The 20,793-nt window shown below is 40.4% G+C and overlaps 2 protein-coding genes across 2 annotated transcripts in view; one reads left to right on the forward strand and one right to left on the reverse strand.

The window, feature by feature from the left end:
* The window catches only part of TRAPPC3L (trafficking protein particle complex 3-like), a 27,553-nt gene extending 9,476 nt beyond the window's left edge, over positions 1-18,077 (forward strand). The window contains exons 3-6 of the mRNA XM_009866254.1: positions 997-1,094; positions 3,885-3,984; positions 16,743-16,928; positions 17,958-18,077. Coding sequence (XP_009864556.1) covers positions 997-1,094; positions 3,885-3,984; positions 16,743-16,928; positions 17,958-18,077 — 504 coding nt within the window. The remainder of the gene's footprint in view (positions 1-996; positions 1,095-3,884; positions 3,985-16,742; positions 16,929-17,957) is intronic.
* FAM26E (family with sequence similarity 26, member E) lies at positions 12,097-16,110 on the reverse strand. The gene is made up of 2 exons (XM_009866252.1): positions 15,439-16,110; positions 12,097-12,598 (listed from the first exon to the last, which is right to left on the reverse strand). The coding sequence occupies exons 1-2, from the start codon at positions 15,976-15,978 to the stop codon at positions 12,209-12,211; spliced, it is 930 nt and encodes a 309-aa protein (XP_009864554.1). The 5' UTR covers positions 15,979-16,110; the 3' UTR covers positions 12,097-12,208.
* Positions 18,078-20,793: the final 2,716 nt, after the last annotated feature.

A 20,793-nucleotide genomic window follows, 5' to 3' on the forward strand; every position in this document is an offset into this window, starting at 1 on the left:
TTCTATGGTTCTGTGATTCTATAACATTTCCTTTAATTAATTCCTGCCCAAGAAGCTTAGAGTCAACCTAGTCTCTCACCTAAAGGCCAGCTGCTACTCCTGGTAAATACAGTCAATTCTGTAGTGCCATGGAAGTGGTCTGGCAGGGAAGGGAGGGAAGAAAACTTCCCTTCAGATTGGCACACAGCTGAAGATCCCAGACCAGGCTTGTGACAGAATTTGCACAGGGGTACATTTTTGGCCTTTTCAGTTGTTGTCCATGCTCCTTGGGCAGGTGGCTGTGATCCTCGCCCAGCCCCTTTGTCTTGCTCATGCGGTGGAGCTGTACCAACCACATCTTCTGTACTTGGGTCAAAGTGAGATCGTCCAGGCATTTGGAGAGCTAGTATTGACAGTAATTCAAGTTGCTTGTAAAGACTGATTAAGGAGGGGAAATGTCAATGGAACAACAACTGGTCGTTGTTATTCCTTACACTTGTGCTGAATTATAGTATTTTTTTCATTATTCTAAGCTTTTTTTTTAATCTGCTTGGGTTTTTTGAGGGGGAAAGCAGATCAACCATGCCTTTGTGAAGGAACTTCAATTTCAGTGTATATACTGTTGTTCCTGTTCTAAAAGAATTAACAGCTCGTTGCCTCTATTATTCTTCCTGCAATGAAACACTTGTCATTAATTTAGGATGACATTTGAAAACTTTTATCGATCCAACATACATATGTGCTATTATATGATGCAAGATGGTACTGATGAAAGTATCTGTATCCCAAGAAATTATAATTTATGATAAGTAAAATCCCTGCACAGAGACTAAAGCAATGATCAAGTCAGACTCTGTCACACTTGAATTGTGGATTTCAGTGATTACAATCCATGGATGAAAGTTTCTTGATTCAAGTAAATGTTATTTTTCTTGCTTTTAATACAGTAGCAGCTCGAAAGTGTGAAAAAGTTTGATTCTGGTGTGCATAATTTTTGATTTCTACCTTTTCTGGCAGAGCAGAGAACTTTTTGTACTCACGTATGGGGCTTTGGTAGCCCAGCTGTGCAAGGACTATGAAAAAGATGAAGATGTGAACACATATTTAGATAGAATGTAAGTACTGCTTTGAATGTTCAAATTTACTGATAATGCTATTTGTCCACCTCTATGTTACTTTCAGCTTTATGTCTGCTATCTTTTAAGTTCCAGCACTGTCTAGGATTACAGAGATCACAGGGGTAAGGTTCAATATTCTGTTAACAGAAATAACACTGATTTGTAAATGAAGAACAACAATTAACTTCTGAATTCTCAGAAGAAATGTGTCAGGATTGGTTTGACAGCTTACACTTGTTCCTTGGTCCTTTGTTAAACTAATAAATAATAATAGGAACTTATAAATTTCATCTCCTATTTCCATGTATTCACTTTCAACTTCTATCTTAATTCTCCTATTTCTTCATATCTATTTTATTTCAAACCAGATGTTTTCTATTTAACGTGCATTTCTGTGGCCTTCCTGTGTGTTCCCCTCATCTGGCTACACCATGGTTCTGTGACTGGGACAGCTAAGAGACAGTCATAATTCCAGATTGTAGGGACTTGGCTTACATGACTAAGTCAATAGGCAGTCTCCTTCTGTAATCAATCACCTTCCGCAGTGGTGTAATTTGGGTGTCTGACTTGGGAACTCTGAATTCCTCTGTGGGGATCCTTTTCACTCCCTCCCTGGGTTACGGGCAGGCCAGCAATGAGTGAGATGGCACAAATGGTCAATGAGGAACTGATTTTTACATGGATAACCTCTTTGAAAAATAAAGCTCCTGTTTTTATAGGAACCTGTCATCTTGACTAAGATTCCTAGGCATTATCACTGTAAAAATAATATCACAGCAAATCAGCATTAAACTACTTTTGAGCTCGTTGACAAGAAGATAGACCAAGATCTTTGGCAGGAGAGTAAGGCTTGTGTTTTCAGGCAAAATGGACATGCAAAATACATTCACAACAATAGCAGCGGACAGAATATTTAACCATGCTACTATTAATCTGAAAGCTTACAAACAAACTGTAGTCCAATAGCTGTCAATGGAAGTGATTAAAAATATCATTGAGTGGAAAAAAGAAAAATAAGTTATTCATTAAGAAAAGACAACATCTTCTCTATATTTATTTGATATTAATCTCTCATTCAGCTCTGATGAAAAACATATTTAAAAAATACACAGACTTCTTTCTGATGCTATGGTAGAAACTACTAAAGGGTAGTTTGGGAAGATGTAGAGACGTCTTTCTCTCCCTATATTTTCATTATTGTAGCTGTTTTTATAAAATCTTTTTAGTTTTCTCTTGATAAAGAGAAAGAATGGATAAAATAATGACAGGTTTCTTGGAAGCAATACGGCCTTCTGTGAGGATGAAAATAGCTCAGCTTGAGGAAGAAACCTTATGGATTAGCAGACCTGTGACAGTTGAGAACTCTATGTATGCATATAATCTGTAGTGAGAAGGGTGTTTTCCACTGTACAGTTGACAAATTGTCAATTTATTATTCATGTGACCTTGGAAATCTAAGGCATAAAAGTTGAAAAGCACCTAAGTAGCCATGTACATCACCAATAAATACCTTGCTAATTGCTGATGACATATTTACCATTATAATTGATGCTGATACTTAGGCAGTAAATATTTTATTGTTTTCTGATGCATGACATAGTGCAAATTTAAACTTTGTGCTGCCAAAACCACTTTTTGATTTTGTCATCAAATTAGACATCAAATCACTGTTTGGCTTCTTGTCAAATGCGTGGTACAGTATCAGTAAGAAGCTCCATTGAGTTCAGGCTGCTTCACTGAGGGGGTATCGTCTCTGACAAAGAGACGGAGATTGCCAACATCCACATAAATTGAAAGAAAAAATTCCATAAAAACATTTCTGAGCTGAGTTCATATTCTTAATTAAAATTTGTGTCAATCTCTTTCTGTTTTTCAAAAAGTGCTTGGAGGCATAGCTATTTTTCACACTGTGTAGTTACTGAATGTTGTTAATGTGCGAGAGCTAGAGGACTGAATGTTTTATAAAAAATTCCATTAACTTCCATCCTTTTTTTTATACTGTTTCCCTGAAACTGTAGTGTTTTAAATACAAAATTAAGGTGGTGTGGTACTGAAACTGTATATTAATTAGCAATTTTTGGATTCTTTCTGCAACTAGTACATGAAGGGAGAGAACACATTAGGAAAAAAGAGACAAAGAGGGAATTGTGGACGAAGAGTGAAAAATGGGGTGAAGAGATAAGAGAATAAAGTGAAAGAGATCAGGTGTGAGTCCATTTCCTGTGGGTTTTGCTGGCACCTGAACACTACAATGAGGGTGCCCAGGATTTGCTGAAGTTCGTACCAGCCTGGAGGTGAATGCTGTGACCTGAAGGGGCAGTTGCTTTGTTCTCCTTGACAGAAACAGTGTGAGATGAACTCTGGGGGTCACAGAGGAATGGAGTAAATCCTGTGCTCTGTTATCCTATTTTTAGTAACAAAACAGTATTAATGAGGTTTATTATTTGTATATGTTATATTATATATCTAACATCTGGTATTTATTCATATATATAAATATAAATGTATAGACAATGTGTATATAAATGACATTCATACAATTCTTGTCAGGTGTATCATACTTAAAGGAGTGTGATTACATAAATGACTACATGAACTGCAATCCCACTGTGCTGCAAATTGTGATAGAAAGAAGAATTTAGGCCAGCAAAATCTGTTGTCCTCAAAGCCATTCATTAAGGAATATGCAGCTGTTTTGCTGAGAAAGCACAAGAGACAGGTTAGGGACATGGTAGGTGGAAAGAAGTTCCCCACTTGGAATATTAACTTTCTTTGTTTGTTTCTTAGGGGATATGGCATTGGCGTAAGGCTGATTGATGATTTTTTAGCTCGTTCAGCTGTGAAAAAGTGCCGCAGTTATTCTGAAACCGCAGACGTGATTGCACAGGTAAATAAGATTTACATTCTCTGGAGCTTCATCAGCTTCAGTAGTCTTGGCTCTTCCCTCCTCCTCTACTGGTTTTCTCCAAAACAGTTGCGTATATTTTCTGCTGTATCACGACTGTCTTATCAAAAACCACTCACCTCAACAATCACACCAGTGCTTCCACTGAGTGAAAACCATCTTTTTCCTTATTTACAACTAGTAGCTCACATAAGTTGGTCATGAGAGATGATATAATTTCTTTCTCTGTAGCATAGTTATATATCGGGCTGGGCAAAACCCCCAACATTCACCAGAACACAAAAAATGTGTTGTTTAGTGAGATAAGAATTTTGTGGATGTGGTAAGTGTACCACAAAGGGTCATCAAAACTACCGAATCAGTACACGTGGGTATTAGTTTTACATCTGAGTTGAGGATAGAGAATAAAAAATGGAATACCACCCATGAGAGGTTACAAACCCTGGACTTAAACTGACCTTAAAGTCAGTTAGTTGCTAAGCTGAAGTTAAAAATTTATAGAATCTTGGAATCATTAAATGGTTTGCATTGGAAGGGACCTTAAAGGTCATCTAGTTCCATTCCCCCCTGCCATGGGCAGGGACACCTCCCACCAGACCAGGTTGCTCAAAGCCCCATCCAGCCTGGCCTTGAACACTTCCAGGGATGGCGCTGCCACAGCTTCTCTGGGCAACCTGGGTCAGTGCATCACCACGCTCACAGTAAAGAATTTCTTCCTACTTTCTCAAACTACCCTCTTTCAGTTTGAAACCGTTACCCTTTGTCCTATCACTACCCTCCCTGATAAAGAGTCCCTCCCCAGCGTTACTGTAGGCAGCCTTTAAGTACTGGAAGGCTTCTATAAAGTCTTCCCGGAGCCTCCTCCAGGCTGAACAGCCCCAGCTCTCTCAGCCTGTGCTCTAACCCTCAGATCATCTTCATGGCCCTCCTCTGGACCCTGTCCAACAAGTCCATGTCCTTCTTATGCTGAGGGCCCCAGAGCTGGACACAGTATCTATGTGGAATCTCATCAGAGTGGAGTGGAGGTTGAGAACCACCTACCTAAACCTCCTGGCCATACTTCTGATGCAGCCCAGGATGTGATTTGCTTTCTGGGCTGCAAGCATGCATTGCTGGCTCATGTTCAGTTTTTCATTCACCAATACCCCCAGGTCCTTCTCTGCTGCGCTGCTCCAAACTCGCTCATCGCCTAGCCTGTGCTTGTACTTGGGAATGCCCCAGCCCAGGTGTAGGGCCTTGCACTTGGCCTTGTTGAACTTGATGAGGTTTGCACAGGCCCACCTCTCATGCCTGCCAAGGTTATTTCTTCCTCGACTATTCCTAGTAGCCTATGAGGTGTTTTGCTGTTAGAATAATTTAAAAGTTTTTTTTTGTTTGCTGAAGCTTAAGCTGATTTCTTCTAGTATATCCAGATAAGGTGGCAAACAACAAAAAGTGATCCAGTCTTGACAAACTTCAAATCATACATTCCCTGACTTTTTCTAGGAGCAGAAGCCTTAACAATCTCGTACAGATCTTAAACTTTTATATTCTTTTATATTCTTTTATATTCTTTTATATTCTTATTCCTGCTATCTGAGCTCAGACCTGCTCGGTTCATGGTGAATGATCCCTTTCATCTTTTGATTTTCAGCTATGAAGTGTTGCCAGTGAAGATATGCCTAAACTTCCCCAATGGCAAAAACTTAACCACACTTTTTAACAAAGAACTCTTTGCTAGATAGTCATTTGTTTTAAGATGAGAGATCAGGGCATCAGTTAATTAAACTGAGATTCATTTTTGTTGGCTCATTTTAGAAGACAAAAATCTGCCTGGCATACTTTTTGATTTCTTGAGAATTACCAGCAGCACAAGCTAAAGGTGAGCATTATGTTTAATGGCTGACTGCAGAACTGGGAAACAGTAGGCTTTCTATACAGTGAACTAAGGCACCAGTATGTGCTGGTTATACAGGAGTATCTTACTTCAAAGTGTATGAGCATGTTATGAGGTCATGTGTGATCCTGCTCATATTAACCGTGTCAGAAATATCTGCATTGCATCTGAATGAAATGGAGGGATGGAAGTTGTGTTACGATTCCAGAATGTTTGTCATAGAAGAACCAATGGCTGCCACAAGAAACAGAGAAAAGACTCCTTTGCATTTGGTGTTGCTGCTGGGGCTATAAAGTACGCACGTGCACAGCACACACATACATCATGATCTGCTAAAGTTTAAAGCTGAAGTGTGTAACATTGCTAAAAGCCAGCCAGATTCCATTAGCTCGTAAAAACTAAATTTCTTCCTGAAATTATTTTGGAGTCTCAAAGCAGGATGAGGTGTAACAAAACTCCTCCTCTGGAGAAGCTGAGCTCCCATAGAAGATCCATTAGAGATAGTGAGGTCAGCTGAATGAAAACCGTAAGACAAGCAGCATTTCAATCATTCTATTAAAATACACTGTCTTGTTAAAAAAATGATACCAGCCTACAAAATCAGATTTTTGTTCACTTCTCTGTTCTTCTTCAGGTAGTATTTGTTTTCTCTGAGTTTTCACGTATATGCTAGATATCTAGTTTTATGGGTATTACTCCTCATAATTCCCTTGTTTAAAAATGCTTTAGTGCAGTTGAACCATCATTCTTAAGTACAAAAATACAGGGAGAAATTAAGCATCAAAGTGAGGCAAAAGACACTGTTTCTCTGCAGGTTGAACTTGAAAAGAGACTTACTGAGAGAAATAAAATTACCTGGAAAGATTGGAAAAAACTTTAAAGCACACGGTATCTTGAAAAGACTATTTTTAGCAAACTGAATGAGGAGTTCTGTAGTAGGAGTATAAACTTTCTGAGGTAAAACATGATATAGAAAGCATTTTCACATTTCTTTGGCTACACATTTTTTAAACAGTCTTTGAGCATGTTTGTCTGAGGCACATACCAACAAAACTTAACGTGAAATGACCCAGTAAGTCACTGCAAATACGCTGTTAAAGTTACCAGTTCAGGATTACACAGCAGTTTATGCAGTCTCTTTAACTCCTCGACTATCATGTTTTCAGCTGAGAGAAAGTGCTTAAATTCTTAACTTTACTGACTCTTCTGAGGTAGAAATCTGTTTGACAATGAGTACGTAGAGTAAAACCAGTTCAAAGTTAAAGTAATTAAGGCAGTTAAGCAGTTCAAACAGTTGGAGCCAAACTTCCTGTAAACATAGCTGCTATCTTGTAGTCCTCTGGAGAAGTCTGTAAGATCAGTCTGTGGGAGTTCCCTGTGGAAATGGAAAGAGATAAAGCAAAGGAAAAAAAAAAAAGGAGTACAAAGCCAACTTACCATATTAAGAAAAAAAAAAACAGAGGAAAGATGCACCTAAGGCAGTGGCTGAGGTCTTAAAACTTCAACCACTGGTTCAGACTTCAAATGCTGGGATTTACTGCTAGCTTATATTGGAGTGGAGAAGGGCCAACAAGTTTTGATGATGAGCCAAAGTGAGTCCTTCTGCACTCAGTTCCCTTGGTGCCCGCTGACTTTTTGTGTTGATGCTGTGAGTTTGAGTGGTTACAGTTGGGACTGAATAAAAAAAAATTAAAAATAGGCCAGGTAAGAGTAGGCTTTCTTCTCACTGGCAAATTGGGATAAGAAAATGGAAACTAATTGAGGATGGCATCAAGAACAAAGTTGAGTTAAAGTAGGAGTGTCCAAGATTGGATTCAGAATTTGGAACAGAGTATAACTCAGCATTACTTTTGAAATTGGGGTGATAATTTTGCTTTATGATCCTTCAAAATCAAGGTTATACTTCAGTTCCTCCTCAAAAAAACTTGACATCATCGATCTGATGGAAAGAGATGCAAAAAATAAACAGCTTCTGGTTTTAGATCTAATCACAGAGCAACATTACCTTCTATAGCACAACATCCCCATGCTCCAGGAGGTGTCTGTGTGTGCTACAGGTGGGAGCACCTGGGCTGTTCTGTTCCACAGTGAGCAAGTGCTGTGCTCACAGGCTCTATGGCTGAGTTAACACAGTGCTGTGCCTGAGGATATATCCCTTGCTGAGAAGCAGTGGTTGGAGAGATGGGCTTTGTTGTGGAAGGTCAGTGCCCCCTGAATGCAGCAAAAGTACATCTCTGCAGCTACTCGTAGAGAGACCCCTTGGGTGCTACCAGTTTTAGGACAAGAGATGTGATTCCCCTCCCACAGGGAGTCCTGCCACAAGGTCCCTATATATTGACATAGGGCCAGTTTGAAAGTCGTGACAGAAGCTGTCAGAATTTACAAAGCTGGTAAATGTTGATTTTCGGATCTCAGCAGTGAGAGGGAAATGCATACAGCAGGTTGCTGTGCTAAGGGGTAGACAGTAAACTGAAAAATGAAGTGCTGCGCTGTAAAAAGTAAAGAAAAGTTTGTGAGTCCATGGAATCAACAACAGATGGCAAGACCTTTAAAGCATCTGCTCTTCCCAAACACTGACTGTGGAAAAGTACAGAGAACGGAAAGCATGCTAGCAAAGATGTTATTTTGGCTGCCTTTCCCCCTCTAAAGCAGATCAATTCTGGTCCTTCATTAATCTTACGATTATGTCATCTGAAATTATTATTTCGAGTTTTAGTAGCCTGTTTTACCATTAATTTTGCAACATTACTTACGAATGCGATGTTTTGTACTGAGAAGTCACCAGTAGCATATAAAGGGACTGATGTGTTAGTGGTCTCCTAAATATTTCTGTAATTCTAGACTGTACTGAGCACTATCAAAATGTTAGTGAATTTTACTCTTGCTGCTTGAGACAGATGGGATGCTGGTTAAGATTTGGAAATAGTACATTTTTAATTCTGACTGGATAGATTTCTTGTTTGACATTAAGCAATATATAATCCCACAGAGTTTATCTTTTCAAAAGATAGATTTTGCTTTATATGGGTGTAATTTTGATAGTGATCCTATGTACATGTCTGAGTAGATAATTTTATTTCTTCCATTTTATATAGAAAAAAAATGAGACAGATTTAAGGAGGCAACTTTCAAAACCACTTGTTCATTTTACTTCCCTGTCTTTTGGAGTCACAAAGAAAGATTGAAAAGACCTTTGTTTTACGCTCTAAGAAGTTGTGCATAAGAGTTTTAAAGGACTTTCTGTCCAGTCATATCCTGGCTTTCAAAAGTTGTTCATATCTATTCATTGAATTACTTATCTGTATACTTAAATTGTTTTTTCAAGACCTCTTTACAATTTTCACGTTATAGCTTTGCAATTTTACCTTAATTTGGTGCTCTGCTGCACACTGGCTACTGGTTTCACATAGTTTCCATGCAAGTTTTCTTTTACAAGAGGAAGTTTTAACAATAGAGTCTGGACAGATTTGTCATACCGTAATGCAAAGTACAGCTGAAACTAAATTGAAAGCATATGAGGCCTTAGCACAGTTAACTAGGTTTTGGTGTTGTAAGAAAGATTTAAAGTTTGACAGAGCAGCAGATGTGTAGTGGAAGAAGAGTTAAGGGAATTTAAATGAGCATGTTGGGTTGTCACAGAGAAGCAGTAGTAAACTGAGGAACAATGCACAGAGAATTGAGCACAAGTTTCCTGTTTATTTGTGCATGCATATTTTGATGGACGTCAGAGTTAATGTAGAATCTAAATTTTTCAGGAGAAAATATTGATTCTACTGTTTGTTTTGTTTGTTTGTTTTCTCCCAGTTTGTTTTGAATAGCATTTACAATAGTCTTCACCTCTTTCTGAGCTGCCATTGTTGATACAAAACGGCGTTTGCAGTAGCTGCTTGAAGGACAGGGTTAAATTTACCAAAACCAGTTGAAAAGGTAGGATCACACTGGCATTTATTTTTGTCTGTTTTTATAGAAGCATTCCAACATCCACATGGAAATTGCATTAAGTCACAGGAATTTTGGAAAGACAACACGGAGTAACACAGCCCTGGGAACAAGGGTCAGTGAGAGACATAGGCTCCTTCCAGGCACATGTTGCAGCACCAAGTGTTCAGCAGCTGCTCTTGGGGGTGGAGACACTCTAAACATGAGCTGAACCTCTAAACATGATGAAGGGTAAGGATGAGGAGAGAAGAATGCACTTTGGTTTTACCCTTCCATGAAAAAGGAGAGGGCTGAACTGGGAAACACTACTTTCTCCTGAAGAAAAAGAGGGTGCCAGATGTCCAAAGGGGGATCTCTCTCTCCCCACACCTTTTCCTCTGCCAACTATGCTTTTGCATCCCAGCTCTTATCATCCTTACATCAACCCAGTTGTTTCTCATATTCCTTGACTAGCTTATTAACCTACTTAGTGTCCTCCCCACTTGCATCCCTATTTATTTTTTTTTGCTGTTGGTGGTTTTATTTCTGTCATACCCGTGATTAAGCAGGTGGAAAAATGGATTTGGGAAGTTTGGCCCAGACAGTGGGGATGTCATGTTAGGTGGCGTCTCCTCTCCCCTTGAACGTAAGGAGGAGGTGGATGGGGCTGGGCATCTTTCTTAAAGAAAGATAAAAGCAGACAAATGGGAAAGGACATGTATCCTGGAATTAGGTAGTTAATATACCAGGAGAAGAGCCAAGGGAGAAAAATGAATATGCGCCAGACGTGGTGTCAGACACGCCTGTTGTTGTGACTTTCATTTTAGCAGTGTTGCCTCTGTGCTTTCAGCTGCAGCAGGTGTATTTAGGCATGTAACACGTTCTAAGTCTGCTGCAAAGTGGGCCTTTGCTCAAAGGCCACAAGTTTCTAAAAACACAGAGAGAAAATTCTAAGTAGACAGTGGAATTAGCTCTTGGATTTTATTTTTAAAAAAGAGTAATGGTCTGTAAATGCAGATAGATGAGTGTGTTGGGTTGTTTTTTTTCTGCTGGAGCACTGCAGTTAGTATAAGGACAGCTGGGCAGAGTACCTACCCTGGTTTGTTGGTAAGAGCTTGATTGACACAGAGCACAAATACGATTCTTTGCAGATTCGGGGAGGCTAGCAGTAACGTGCTGCATAAAAGCCTGCCCAGACAGCCCACCAAAAAAAACTTGGCAGAAGTTTTTTTTCTCCTTTTATACAGTGTTTGCAACAACTGCGGACGACCCGTCTGAGAGCCTTGTGGGGAATTCCAAGTGAGTGAGGTAAAGCATGTGGCTCTGGGGTGAAACACATTTGTCACGAGCACTGATTGTACTGTCACCTCACTTGCATTGCCTGCCAATTCCTCTTGCTCCAGACACTAAGTGTCCTAAGATGTTCCTGAATATCCTAAGATATTCAGAAAAATGAAAATGAGCCTGTTGCAAAAATATTTGCTTGTCTTAAAAAGTGGAATTTCCTTCCAGGCCCTCTGTAGCACACTGGCTGTAGGCCCAGTACAAACAATATTACAGATTTCTGCAGGCTGCACCCAGTGCCTGAAACCCACTGAAAACAGGAGCTTTATACCCATACAAAGAGAAATTCTCAGTGGGACAAGATAATATCAAGTACTCTATGGAGGCAATTTCCTTAGTGTAACAAAGCACCAACAACAACCAAAATGTGATTTTTTTTTTTTACAAAAACATGAAAATACTGAACCATTTGCTTATTTCAGGTTCTTGGTACCCTACACTTTGGCTTTAAGATTTGTCTAAAAAAGTACCTGGCACCTCACTGTCAATGGAGGTCACTGCCCCATGTCCCAGGCAGATGTCTCAGGGACTAGAAGATGAAGGCTGATCACTGTGGCCATCCATGATGTTTTAGGTGCAACAGGAGTCCAATACACTGAGGTGCCTCAAAAAACTCTGCACTTGCAAATGGCCTGGAAATGAACAGGAAGAAAACCCTTTACTTTCTGTGGGCTGTCAGAAAGCCACACACGTCTTCTGTTACATTCACACCTTTTAAATGGTGTTACTGTATCACAGTCTCTTGATTTACACAGGACAAGCATACCAGAACACCTTTTTCATAGGGTATTGTTAAAACCCTCTTGCAGAAGTCATTATTCATTTCTTTTTGCTGTCAGCTCTTGATCTGGAGCCAGTGACATTAGCAAAGCATGAACCCTAGGTGTGGTGGAGGACTGTGATCTTTTCAACAATGAAATAATTTCATTCCATCCTTTTCAAGCAAGTTTGTAACTGGGAGGGAACTTGATGAGGAAGAAAGACGCAATTGTGAAAAAATACAGAGGTGAAACCAGCTAGAAGTATGCTGCATTAGCAAGATATAAAAAAGCTGGAAATATATTTGTTCTATGGTATTTCCCTTCTGTCTACAGAGTCCAGGATTGTCTCTCTCTCCTCATTGATTTCTTTCTGACCTTCTTCAACTAGCCTGTGAATTGTGCTATAGTGCTTTTTGCTACTGCTGAAGGAGTAGAGCCGGGAAGCATCTTCCCATGCCTGAAAACTTGGCAGGGGAATTGCTTCTGGTTCCCTGTTCTCAAAAAAGCACTTCAGGTTTCGCTCGCTCAACTTGGTGGCATACAGCTCGAAAATCTGCTCCAGTTGCTCCTTCTCCTTCTCCGCATACACCCTCCAGAACTTCAGCTGAAGGTGGCTGACTTTCGACTGGCAGCTGGCACAGCAAGTGGTTAGCAGGGAGAGGAGAGCTGCGGTAACTATCACACACCAGCCTAAAATCTGGGAAAACAAAAGAAATGAGTTTCAGGTTAAAGAGGTCCAAGTGAAAATGCTGCTTAAATCAAGAGTGTCTGGTGGAGCAACACTTTGTATTGAGGGCCTGCTGCTCCTCTTGGCAACCTACTGTGGGCATCTCATCCCAGTTCCTGGCATTAGTGTTAATGGGGTGTCCGTATGAGGACCAAAGGGAAGCAGAAGGTATCAGGATTGAGGCTCCTCAATAGTGAGCATTTTGGTGTCTCTCTCTCAGGCAGGCAAAAGCTGGATGCTTTTTACAGTGGAAGGTAAAATGTGCAAGAAAAGTTGGCTCATACAGAGTCTTGGTGTCTCCACATCCCATTTTTTAACAAAGGGAACTCAGGTAACAGCAGCTGAAGCGATATGTCCAGTGCAACAGCAATGCAGGTTCAGCGACAGATGATCTCGAATTGGACCTCAACTACAAGATTGTGTATGAAGAAAAATCTAAGAGAGGTCTAAATGATCAGCCAAATAATGTTATATCCAAATAGAGCTATACAGAAGACAGAGCAGACCTGAGAGCAAGTGTAGAGGATATTGATGAAAGTTTATTTCAAAACTATGGCCATCTGACATGTAGTGTGTTGTTCACTGAATTATGTCAGGCAACAGGAAAAGTGCATAGGGAAAATAAAATATCACAGTCACTAGATGATAAATGGTTTTCTGTCTCCTGAAAGCAGTTCATAAAATTGCTCAGCAAGAATTAGGATCAAGTCAGAATTCTGAATTTGACAAACTACAAAACCAAAAAGAGTAGTGACTTTTGTCCCAGATCAATCAACTTTTAAAACTGTGATAATTTTTAGATGTCTGATTTTCAGACATCCTTTTAAAACAAACAAACAAACAGCAAACCAACAGCTTCATTAATTAGCTAACAGGAATATAAGAGATGGTCTTAAATTTAAAAAGTGTTCCCCAATTCAGGAGATTTAGTGAAACCTATGCTAGTGAACTTTTTTTGACTTTGATGAAACACCACTTTGTAGTGAAAAATCATTTCTGTGCCAAAACTGGTTTAAAATTACCTTCTTGCCCAGTCCTGTGAGAATGCTGGGAAGAGAGAGCATGAGAAAGAAGAAATAGCATGTGCATTGGCAGGTGTGTGTTGGCACTGAAATAGATGTCTACACACTGATTAGAAATAGTTGCTTTTTTTTCAGGGGGCTTTGGGTTTTTTTCTGAAATATGCTTTTCCAGCATCACTCAACTTTTTTTTTTAGCAACTTCAGGGTTTGACAAAATTCTGTTAAGAACATTTTAAAAGAAGGAGTTACTTCCAGGTTTAGAGAAAGGTCTGAGGGTGAAAAAATGTACTTGAGATTGTTACTGTGGGATGTTCTCCTCCAAGGAGAGCAGAAGTGTGAACCCAGTTTTTCATGCCTAGTGCCACTGACCTAGCCAATAGTTGTACCCACCTACTCCACTGCAATGTGTAACATTTGCAAAAAAAAAAGAAACTTGTTTGCAAAAAAAAAAATGAAACTTGTTTTCAAACAGGGAAACACATTCCAGTATGGAACAAATCTAGGTTTCAGAGACCCATATGAGCTGAAACTGATATCCCACACTTTAACAGAGATTAGAGCCACACCCTTTCTCATGTGAACTCTTGAACTGATATTAAAAATATAAACACCAGAAAAAATGTGTATTTAGCTAAGGAATATGGAAAGTTTCCTCAGAGAAATCTCTGAAACTGACAAGCCTGACAGTTATTCTTAGCAACTGATATGGAAGAGCAGCTTTGCTTTCTTTTGTTTTTCCAGTCACTTTGTACTGACTGATGATTTCTATAAGTATTTGAGAACCTGCTCTTCTCAACAGCTTCTTACTTTTTGCTGCTTGGAGAATGAACCCACGTATTCTCGTGCTATAAACTGAGTCTCTGGTCTTTCGCTGTTTCCTATATACACAACTTGAAGTCTTAAGCACTATTTGTTATTTCCTTCTAAACTTCTAAAATAAATTGCTTTGTCTGCAGTGCAGACTTTGTCTGCATTCTAGTCCTATTTGCATGAGAACTTGAAAATAAAACCAGCTCTTGAGGAGGAAATTATTCCAGCTGGATACAATTGTCTGACAAAAACTTGCTGGCTCCACAGAGTGTTTTTCCTTCCTCCTGACAATCATCTTTCCATCACTTTCTCTAGCCTAATTTTTTTCCCTTTGATTTTGATTTTTTATCTTTGAATTTGTTCACATTAGAAGGCAGTGAGCAGAACTGTATCACTTGAATATAATAAGATGTATATGATCTCAGATTTTTATGTTCTGCTTGTTTTATTTTGGTGTTTCTTCCTTCCTCTAAGCAGGACAAAAAAGTACTCTCATCTGGCATCATGACCATGAGGAACACAAACAGAAATGTGTTATGTAAGCAGTCACAAATCTGTCACAAACCTTATTTTCCAGTATTTTTCTACTGTTAGTGACCTAAAATTTCATTGCAGTTATCGTGACGGTATAAAATAGGAGAATGTGGTATAGGAGAGACCCCCTTAATGGGATAACATCTGTTAGTTAAACTTCCTAAAGAATTTAGTATTTTTCTTCTCTTTAGAGCAATCTTCGTTTGAGAAGAAAGCTCTAAGTTACCTTGTCTTATTGATCCTGCTGCCAGTGGGACCCCCCGGAAGCAGTGCACAGCTCAAACTGAACTAAAAGATGGGCTGATTCTGTTTTGCAAGGCTGCATCATGCCAAAACTTTATGTGAAACCAACGGTTTTATCTTAGCATCTGACACCAGGATCTTCCACAGATAAATCATAGCGGCCGTACAAACTCCATAAGGTTCATTATTTATTTTTCTTACCTGGGACTGTGCTTGAAGAGTTCGTTTCAGTTCGTCACTCTCTGCAAAGGGCATGGAGCTTTTGTCACAGGCTACCTTGTGTAGCTCTTCGAAGCACTTTTCCGATTTGCTGTGGCAAACTGCGTGTAGATAGGCAGGATTTTTCAAGCCACTCATGGCACATTCGTAAAAAGTCCCATTGAGCAAAGCCACAGAAAGCCACATCACTGGGGCTACCAGAGCGTTTAAAGTGATTTGTCCAAAGATGTAAAAGAAATGGCAGTTATTCCCTCTGGGGAATATTTTTCTAGGATTCACCCAGCAGCCTGTAAAGAGTTTCCAGGTCTTGCTGTTCAAGAAATACCCAATAACTAGCAAAACAAAAGCTGGGGAGAAGAGAAATACCAAACCGTACCTCAAGTTTTCATTGCTGCAGGGGCATCTGAAAGCAACAAGAGAAAACACACGTTCACCTCCCATTGTCAGCAGCGCCATAAAACTGTAACCTATAGCAGTTTTCCGGTTCATAAAGAATTTCAGGATTGTTTGGAAACTATCCATGTTCGGTACTCACTGAAGAGGTAAAAATCAAGACGCTTTCTTCTTCGGTCGTAGCAGTCTGTAGTGGTGCAGCAGGGGAGAGCTCTTCAGAGGAAGCACATCCTGCTGCTTGCCTGCCTGCGTGCGCACTGTCTAGATAACGCCGTGATGTCACTGTCTGGGGAAACGTGCTCGCAGGGGACCCCTCCACTAGCAGAGCAGATGTTGCACTTTTACAGCAGTAAAAGGAAAAGCAGTAAAAGGAGAAGGAAAGCAAGCAGTGCTCTATGTAATCAAACAAGTTTGTAGTCTTGGCAGTCGTATTCTTGGTGGGTGGTTGTTTTTTTTTTCTGTGACTGCAGATGGAGATCAGAGTGAAAACACACACTCACCAGTTGCAGTTCTTGAGCTGTGATTATCGAAGCTGCTGGCAATGTAGCGAAGAACCTAACATAGATGCTAATGGTCCCAGGGGAGTTTAAAATGACTGAAAGCAGATGTGTGATAACAGTAAAGCCACTTTGCATGGGGTTGTAAATGTAGCAACACTGAAGACAGAATAAGCAGCCTTCTGCTGTACTTCCCTGGAGTGTCGCTTAGCTCCAGATTTGTGTCTCTGGCTCCAGCTGATCACAGAAGAGACAAATCTAGTTTGATTCCCAGCCTGTCTGGCCCTTGCTGCTAATTTCCTGGAGTAAAGCTGGTCTATGGGGTGCTGCATCCTATTTTCACCTCTGGTTTGCACGCGAAAGGTTCAAGCAGCAGAGATTTTCATCCTTTTGCAGGTTGCTTTCAAGATGTATCTTGGGGTCACCCCTAGCGTGAGCTGCAGTAGTGCTGCAGGAAATGAATTCTCCTTAATCCTGGACAAAAACCCACTAGTGGACTTTGTGGAGGAGCTGCCAGCAGAACGAGCATCTCTTTGCTACTGTAACCTCCTCTGTGGAGTGATTCGAGGTGCCCTGGAAATGGTAAGGAAGCGCACATCTGTTTTCTCCATTCTGTGTTAATATGCAGAGGCACAGGTAAGAGAACGCACTTGCTGAGATAAATGAAGGAAATTCAGTATTCTGTAGTCTATATCTAAATAAAAAAAGGGCCAGAGTGATCCTGGATCCTGAGATAGAGAAGCACACAGGTTGGCTCCCTTCCACATTGTGCCCCCTTGGCTCTTCAGTGGCTGAACCAGGTGCAAAAGTCAGGTGGGACCAGGGAGCCACCTAACACCTACTGTGGGAACCAGGGGCCCATGCTGGACTTCTCCACTGCTCCTTGAGCTTATCTCACTTTCCTGCATAGGTGTAACCAGTAACAGTCATCTCTGATTTTTTTCCAAATACATGAAGATTAAGTAAGGTTCTGCAGTTACTGCAGTACCTACTGAAAGGGAGAACAAGGTGATAATGGGTGTAATGTTAAAAACAAAGCATCAGAAGTGTACCAGATGGCATTACAAATTTTGTCCTTACATTTAAGACTTTCACAAACGGATTAAACAAAGAGCATGATTTGAAAGTCACTGAGTATTAGAGCTTCTGTAGCATTTTCTGGAAGATAACTTCTGTGCTGCTTTATGTTTCTGTCTAATTTGTCATATATTTTATGGTTCAAGAAAACAAAAGCTGTACAGGTATTATGTGTGTCAGTCTCAGAATTGTGGTATCTGATATAAGACTAAATAACAAAAGTGTTTTATCATAGGTATTAGTACGTGACCAGGAAATTCTGTGGTCACAAAATCATCAACTACACAATTCTGGTTCTTGGAAAAAAGTAAAGCACTAAAAATAAGATTATACAAATTCCAATGTGTTTAAACTTCCTTTTTGTTAACTTAGTTGGGAAATACGTTTTAAAACAGTCTAGAAATCTGTTTCTTACAAAATCTGAGAAAGGGGTCCCCTAGTGGCAGAAGGGTGGAAGAAAAGCCCCTTGTACTGGAGGAGGGGCAAAAAACTTGGCATTTCTTTGCTTAACTAATCAGACTTGATTCTTTCTAGGTTCACCTAGCAGCAGAAGTTACCTTCCTCCAGGACAGACTGAAGGGCGATGCTGTGACAGAAATAGGAATAACGTTTTTAAGAAAGGCTGAAGACAGAAAGCACAAGAGAGATAAATGAAAGAAATATTGGGAGAAAACCTTGCTGAAGGATACGTTGTCCCTTTTGTTTCTGAAGAATGCAAGGTAAAAATGGCTTCACAGAGCCAGTTGCACCAGTTATACATTTGAAATGTGAGGAGACCTGGGCTGCAAACAAGAGGGGCAGAGCAGAGGGAGAGTGATGTTAATTGTCATGACACAGATACCAGTATAAAAGATCAAAATGGCTTACCCTTCCTTCTCACATAACCATGCTCTTGAGCTCAGTGAAAGTCTTATCTTGGCATTAAATGCATGCTGGATGCCAAATATTCGTTCAGACACTGTTGTCAGCTGAAAATGGCCACCTTTCCCCACTCTGTTTGTTGGTAACCTTTCAAAGCATGGTTGCTAGGAGGTGTGTATTTCTCTGGCTGTTTGTGGTTAGGAATAATGAATTCATCTGCTGTGACTGCTGTACGCAGTGTCTCGCTGTCAGGTGCCTGTTTTGATGTGCAATGGTCTGACATTCCTTGTTCTCCACACTGGACATCCTACTGCCTTTGAAACCAGAGAGAGCTGTGGCTTTGCTGATGGCAGGAGCTGGTTTGGTTCAGTTTCTCACGGCTCCGTCAGGCCCCACGTGAGGTTTTGCTGGCGTGCCTGTTCAGCTTCATATGTACATCAGGCTGCAGCACTGACTATGGAAGCAATGCTTCTGTTGCTTCAAGCTATGGCCTTCTTCATGTCAGTCTTCCCTTCAAGAGCACCAATCTTAGGACAAAACTGAATAAAGCATGGCGTGTTTAATGTGTAGTCACTGTGGAACTGTACTCACCTAAGGAAACTTGAATAAAAAATTCAGAGATTGCCACACAACTGGTTTACTGGTCGTTGTGTCTGTTCTTACCTGACCTTCATCACCTGCTGTTGAACATTTTCCCCTTGGCAGTGGACTTGTTACCACAGCATCACTGGGAAGTAGAGAAATAGCAGCCTTGTAGAGACCTGAGTTATAGGTAAGGTTTAATGTTATCTAGAGTAATGCAAGATATCTGAGTAAGGGTTGGACAAAACCCTAACTTCTAGCACAGTACCCTTCCCACAAAGCCAGCTCACTTTCTTCTCACCAAAGCTCCTGTTTTCAAGCTGAAACAAACCCCCTCAGTTCAGTTACGTGAAGACCAGAGTTTTATCACTGTGAGTTGTAGCCTCATCTCCTATTTTTCCCTCAGTCTGTTCACTTCCTAATCCTGCTGAGGGGCACCTCTTCCATTGGGGACGGCAGGGCTCATTCCCACCAGACCTGTACAATCCTTGCAATAATCTTTCTCCCTCCATTTGATTTAATGGTGTTGTACAGCAGTGACATAGTGTAATGGAGCTGTAAGAGAACAATTTTGCACAGAACAAAAACGAAGCTATTTATTACCCAGCTTTGGGCTCCCCCCAGCATGCTGTCACCTGCTACTAATAACAAGTTACAACATGTAACAATGTGTTACAACCAGTTAAAATTTCCCTACTTCTTTTCTTTTATTATTATTTTTTAATCCAGGCTAGAAGGTCTTGTGGAATTTACCTGATTTTAATGCCTGTGCAGGAGCCCTCGGTGGAGTTTTTGCTGTTTATGCTCAGCTGGCTGATGGATATGTGGTGACTTTGGCTGACCACAGAAAGGTTCTTTACAAGGCCTTTTTTCCTTTTTTTCAGCAACAACCTATCAACCAAATATTCAACAAATATTCACCTCTTTTTATGATTATCTGGCAAGTGAATGACTTATACTGTCCTTGTTTTGTAAGATACTATTCTCTTACATAAATCTCTGTTGCATTAGACTTGCATGCAGGGGTGTCTGTATGCACACAGGCAAGGTAACAACTTCTGTCGAGGTCTGCACCGGCTAAAACCATCAATCACCTCATTGCAGTGAGAGGTAGGCTGACTCCTGTATGTTCAGGGCCTGTTAAAGAGTTTCTGCCTGCAGGCGTTAGCTAGCAAGGTCAGGGCTGGCTATTAGAACATTTTTAAAGCACTAGTGTCATCCCGGGGCCTTCGCGAACTTGCCACATTGGCTTTGGCGGGGCCAAGGCTTTCTCCCCTTCCTTCAGTGCCAAACATTTACAGTGATGCTCCTTGTAGGACATCAAAGCTGTTTCTTTAGGTTTCAACATTTCAGAACAGCCTTCTACTTGGACAAGGTAAGTTTTGAAGGACAGGTTTCCATTGTGCAAATGAATATGAAGCAGAGATGCCTGAGCCAGTCAAGGCAGCACAAGTTTGAGATCAAACCGTGAAGTCACATGAGACTTCCAGACTTGGCTGGGAGCTAGTTCAGCCTCATGTCCACTCACACCTGTGCATCTGGTCATGCAGCGATCACACCTTTTGCTTCAGCTCTGTTGTGGGCAGACAGGCTTAGCACACAAGTGTTTCGCTGTTAGTAGTTTTTATATTTGCTTCCTATGCTGGATCGCCTCATCCATTGTATTCTAAAGAGGGACTAAATAAATATTAGCTAGAAAAATGTTAATAAACAATAGAAAAAATGGTGACCCATGCTATTTTACCATTAGTTGCTAACATTAGCTACCCTAGGCATGTAAGTTTTTTGCTTCTCTTGCTTGGTAGTGTACTTAAAGAAGTGCTCCTCAGTGTTTCATTTTAATGTCGGCCCTTCTTTTGAAGGTGGCTAATGGAACACTCAGAAGTGTTCTGAATCTCACAAAATCACAGAATCACAGAATCACAGA

Source organism: Apaloderma vittatum, unplaced genomic scaffold (assembly GCF_000703405.1).
Source record: "Apaloderma vittatum isolate BGI_N311 unplaced genomic scaffold, ASM70340v1 scaffold12323, whole genome shotgun sequence".
NCBI lineage: Eukaryota > Metazoa > Chordata > Aves > Trogoniformes > Trogonidae > Apaloderma > Apaloderma vittatum.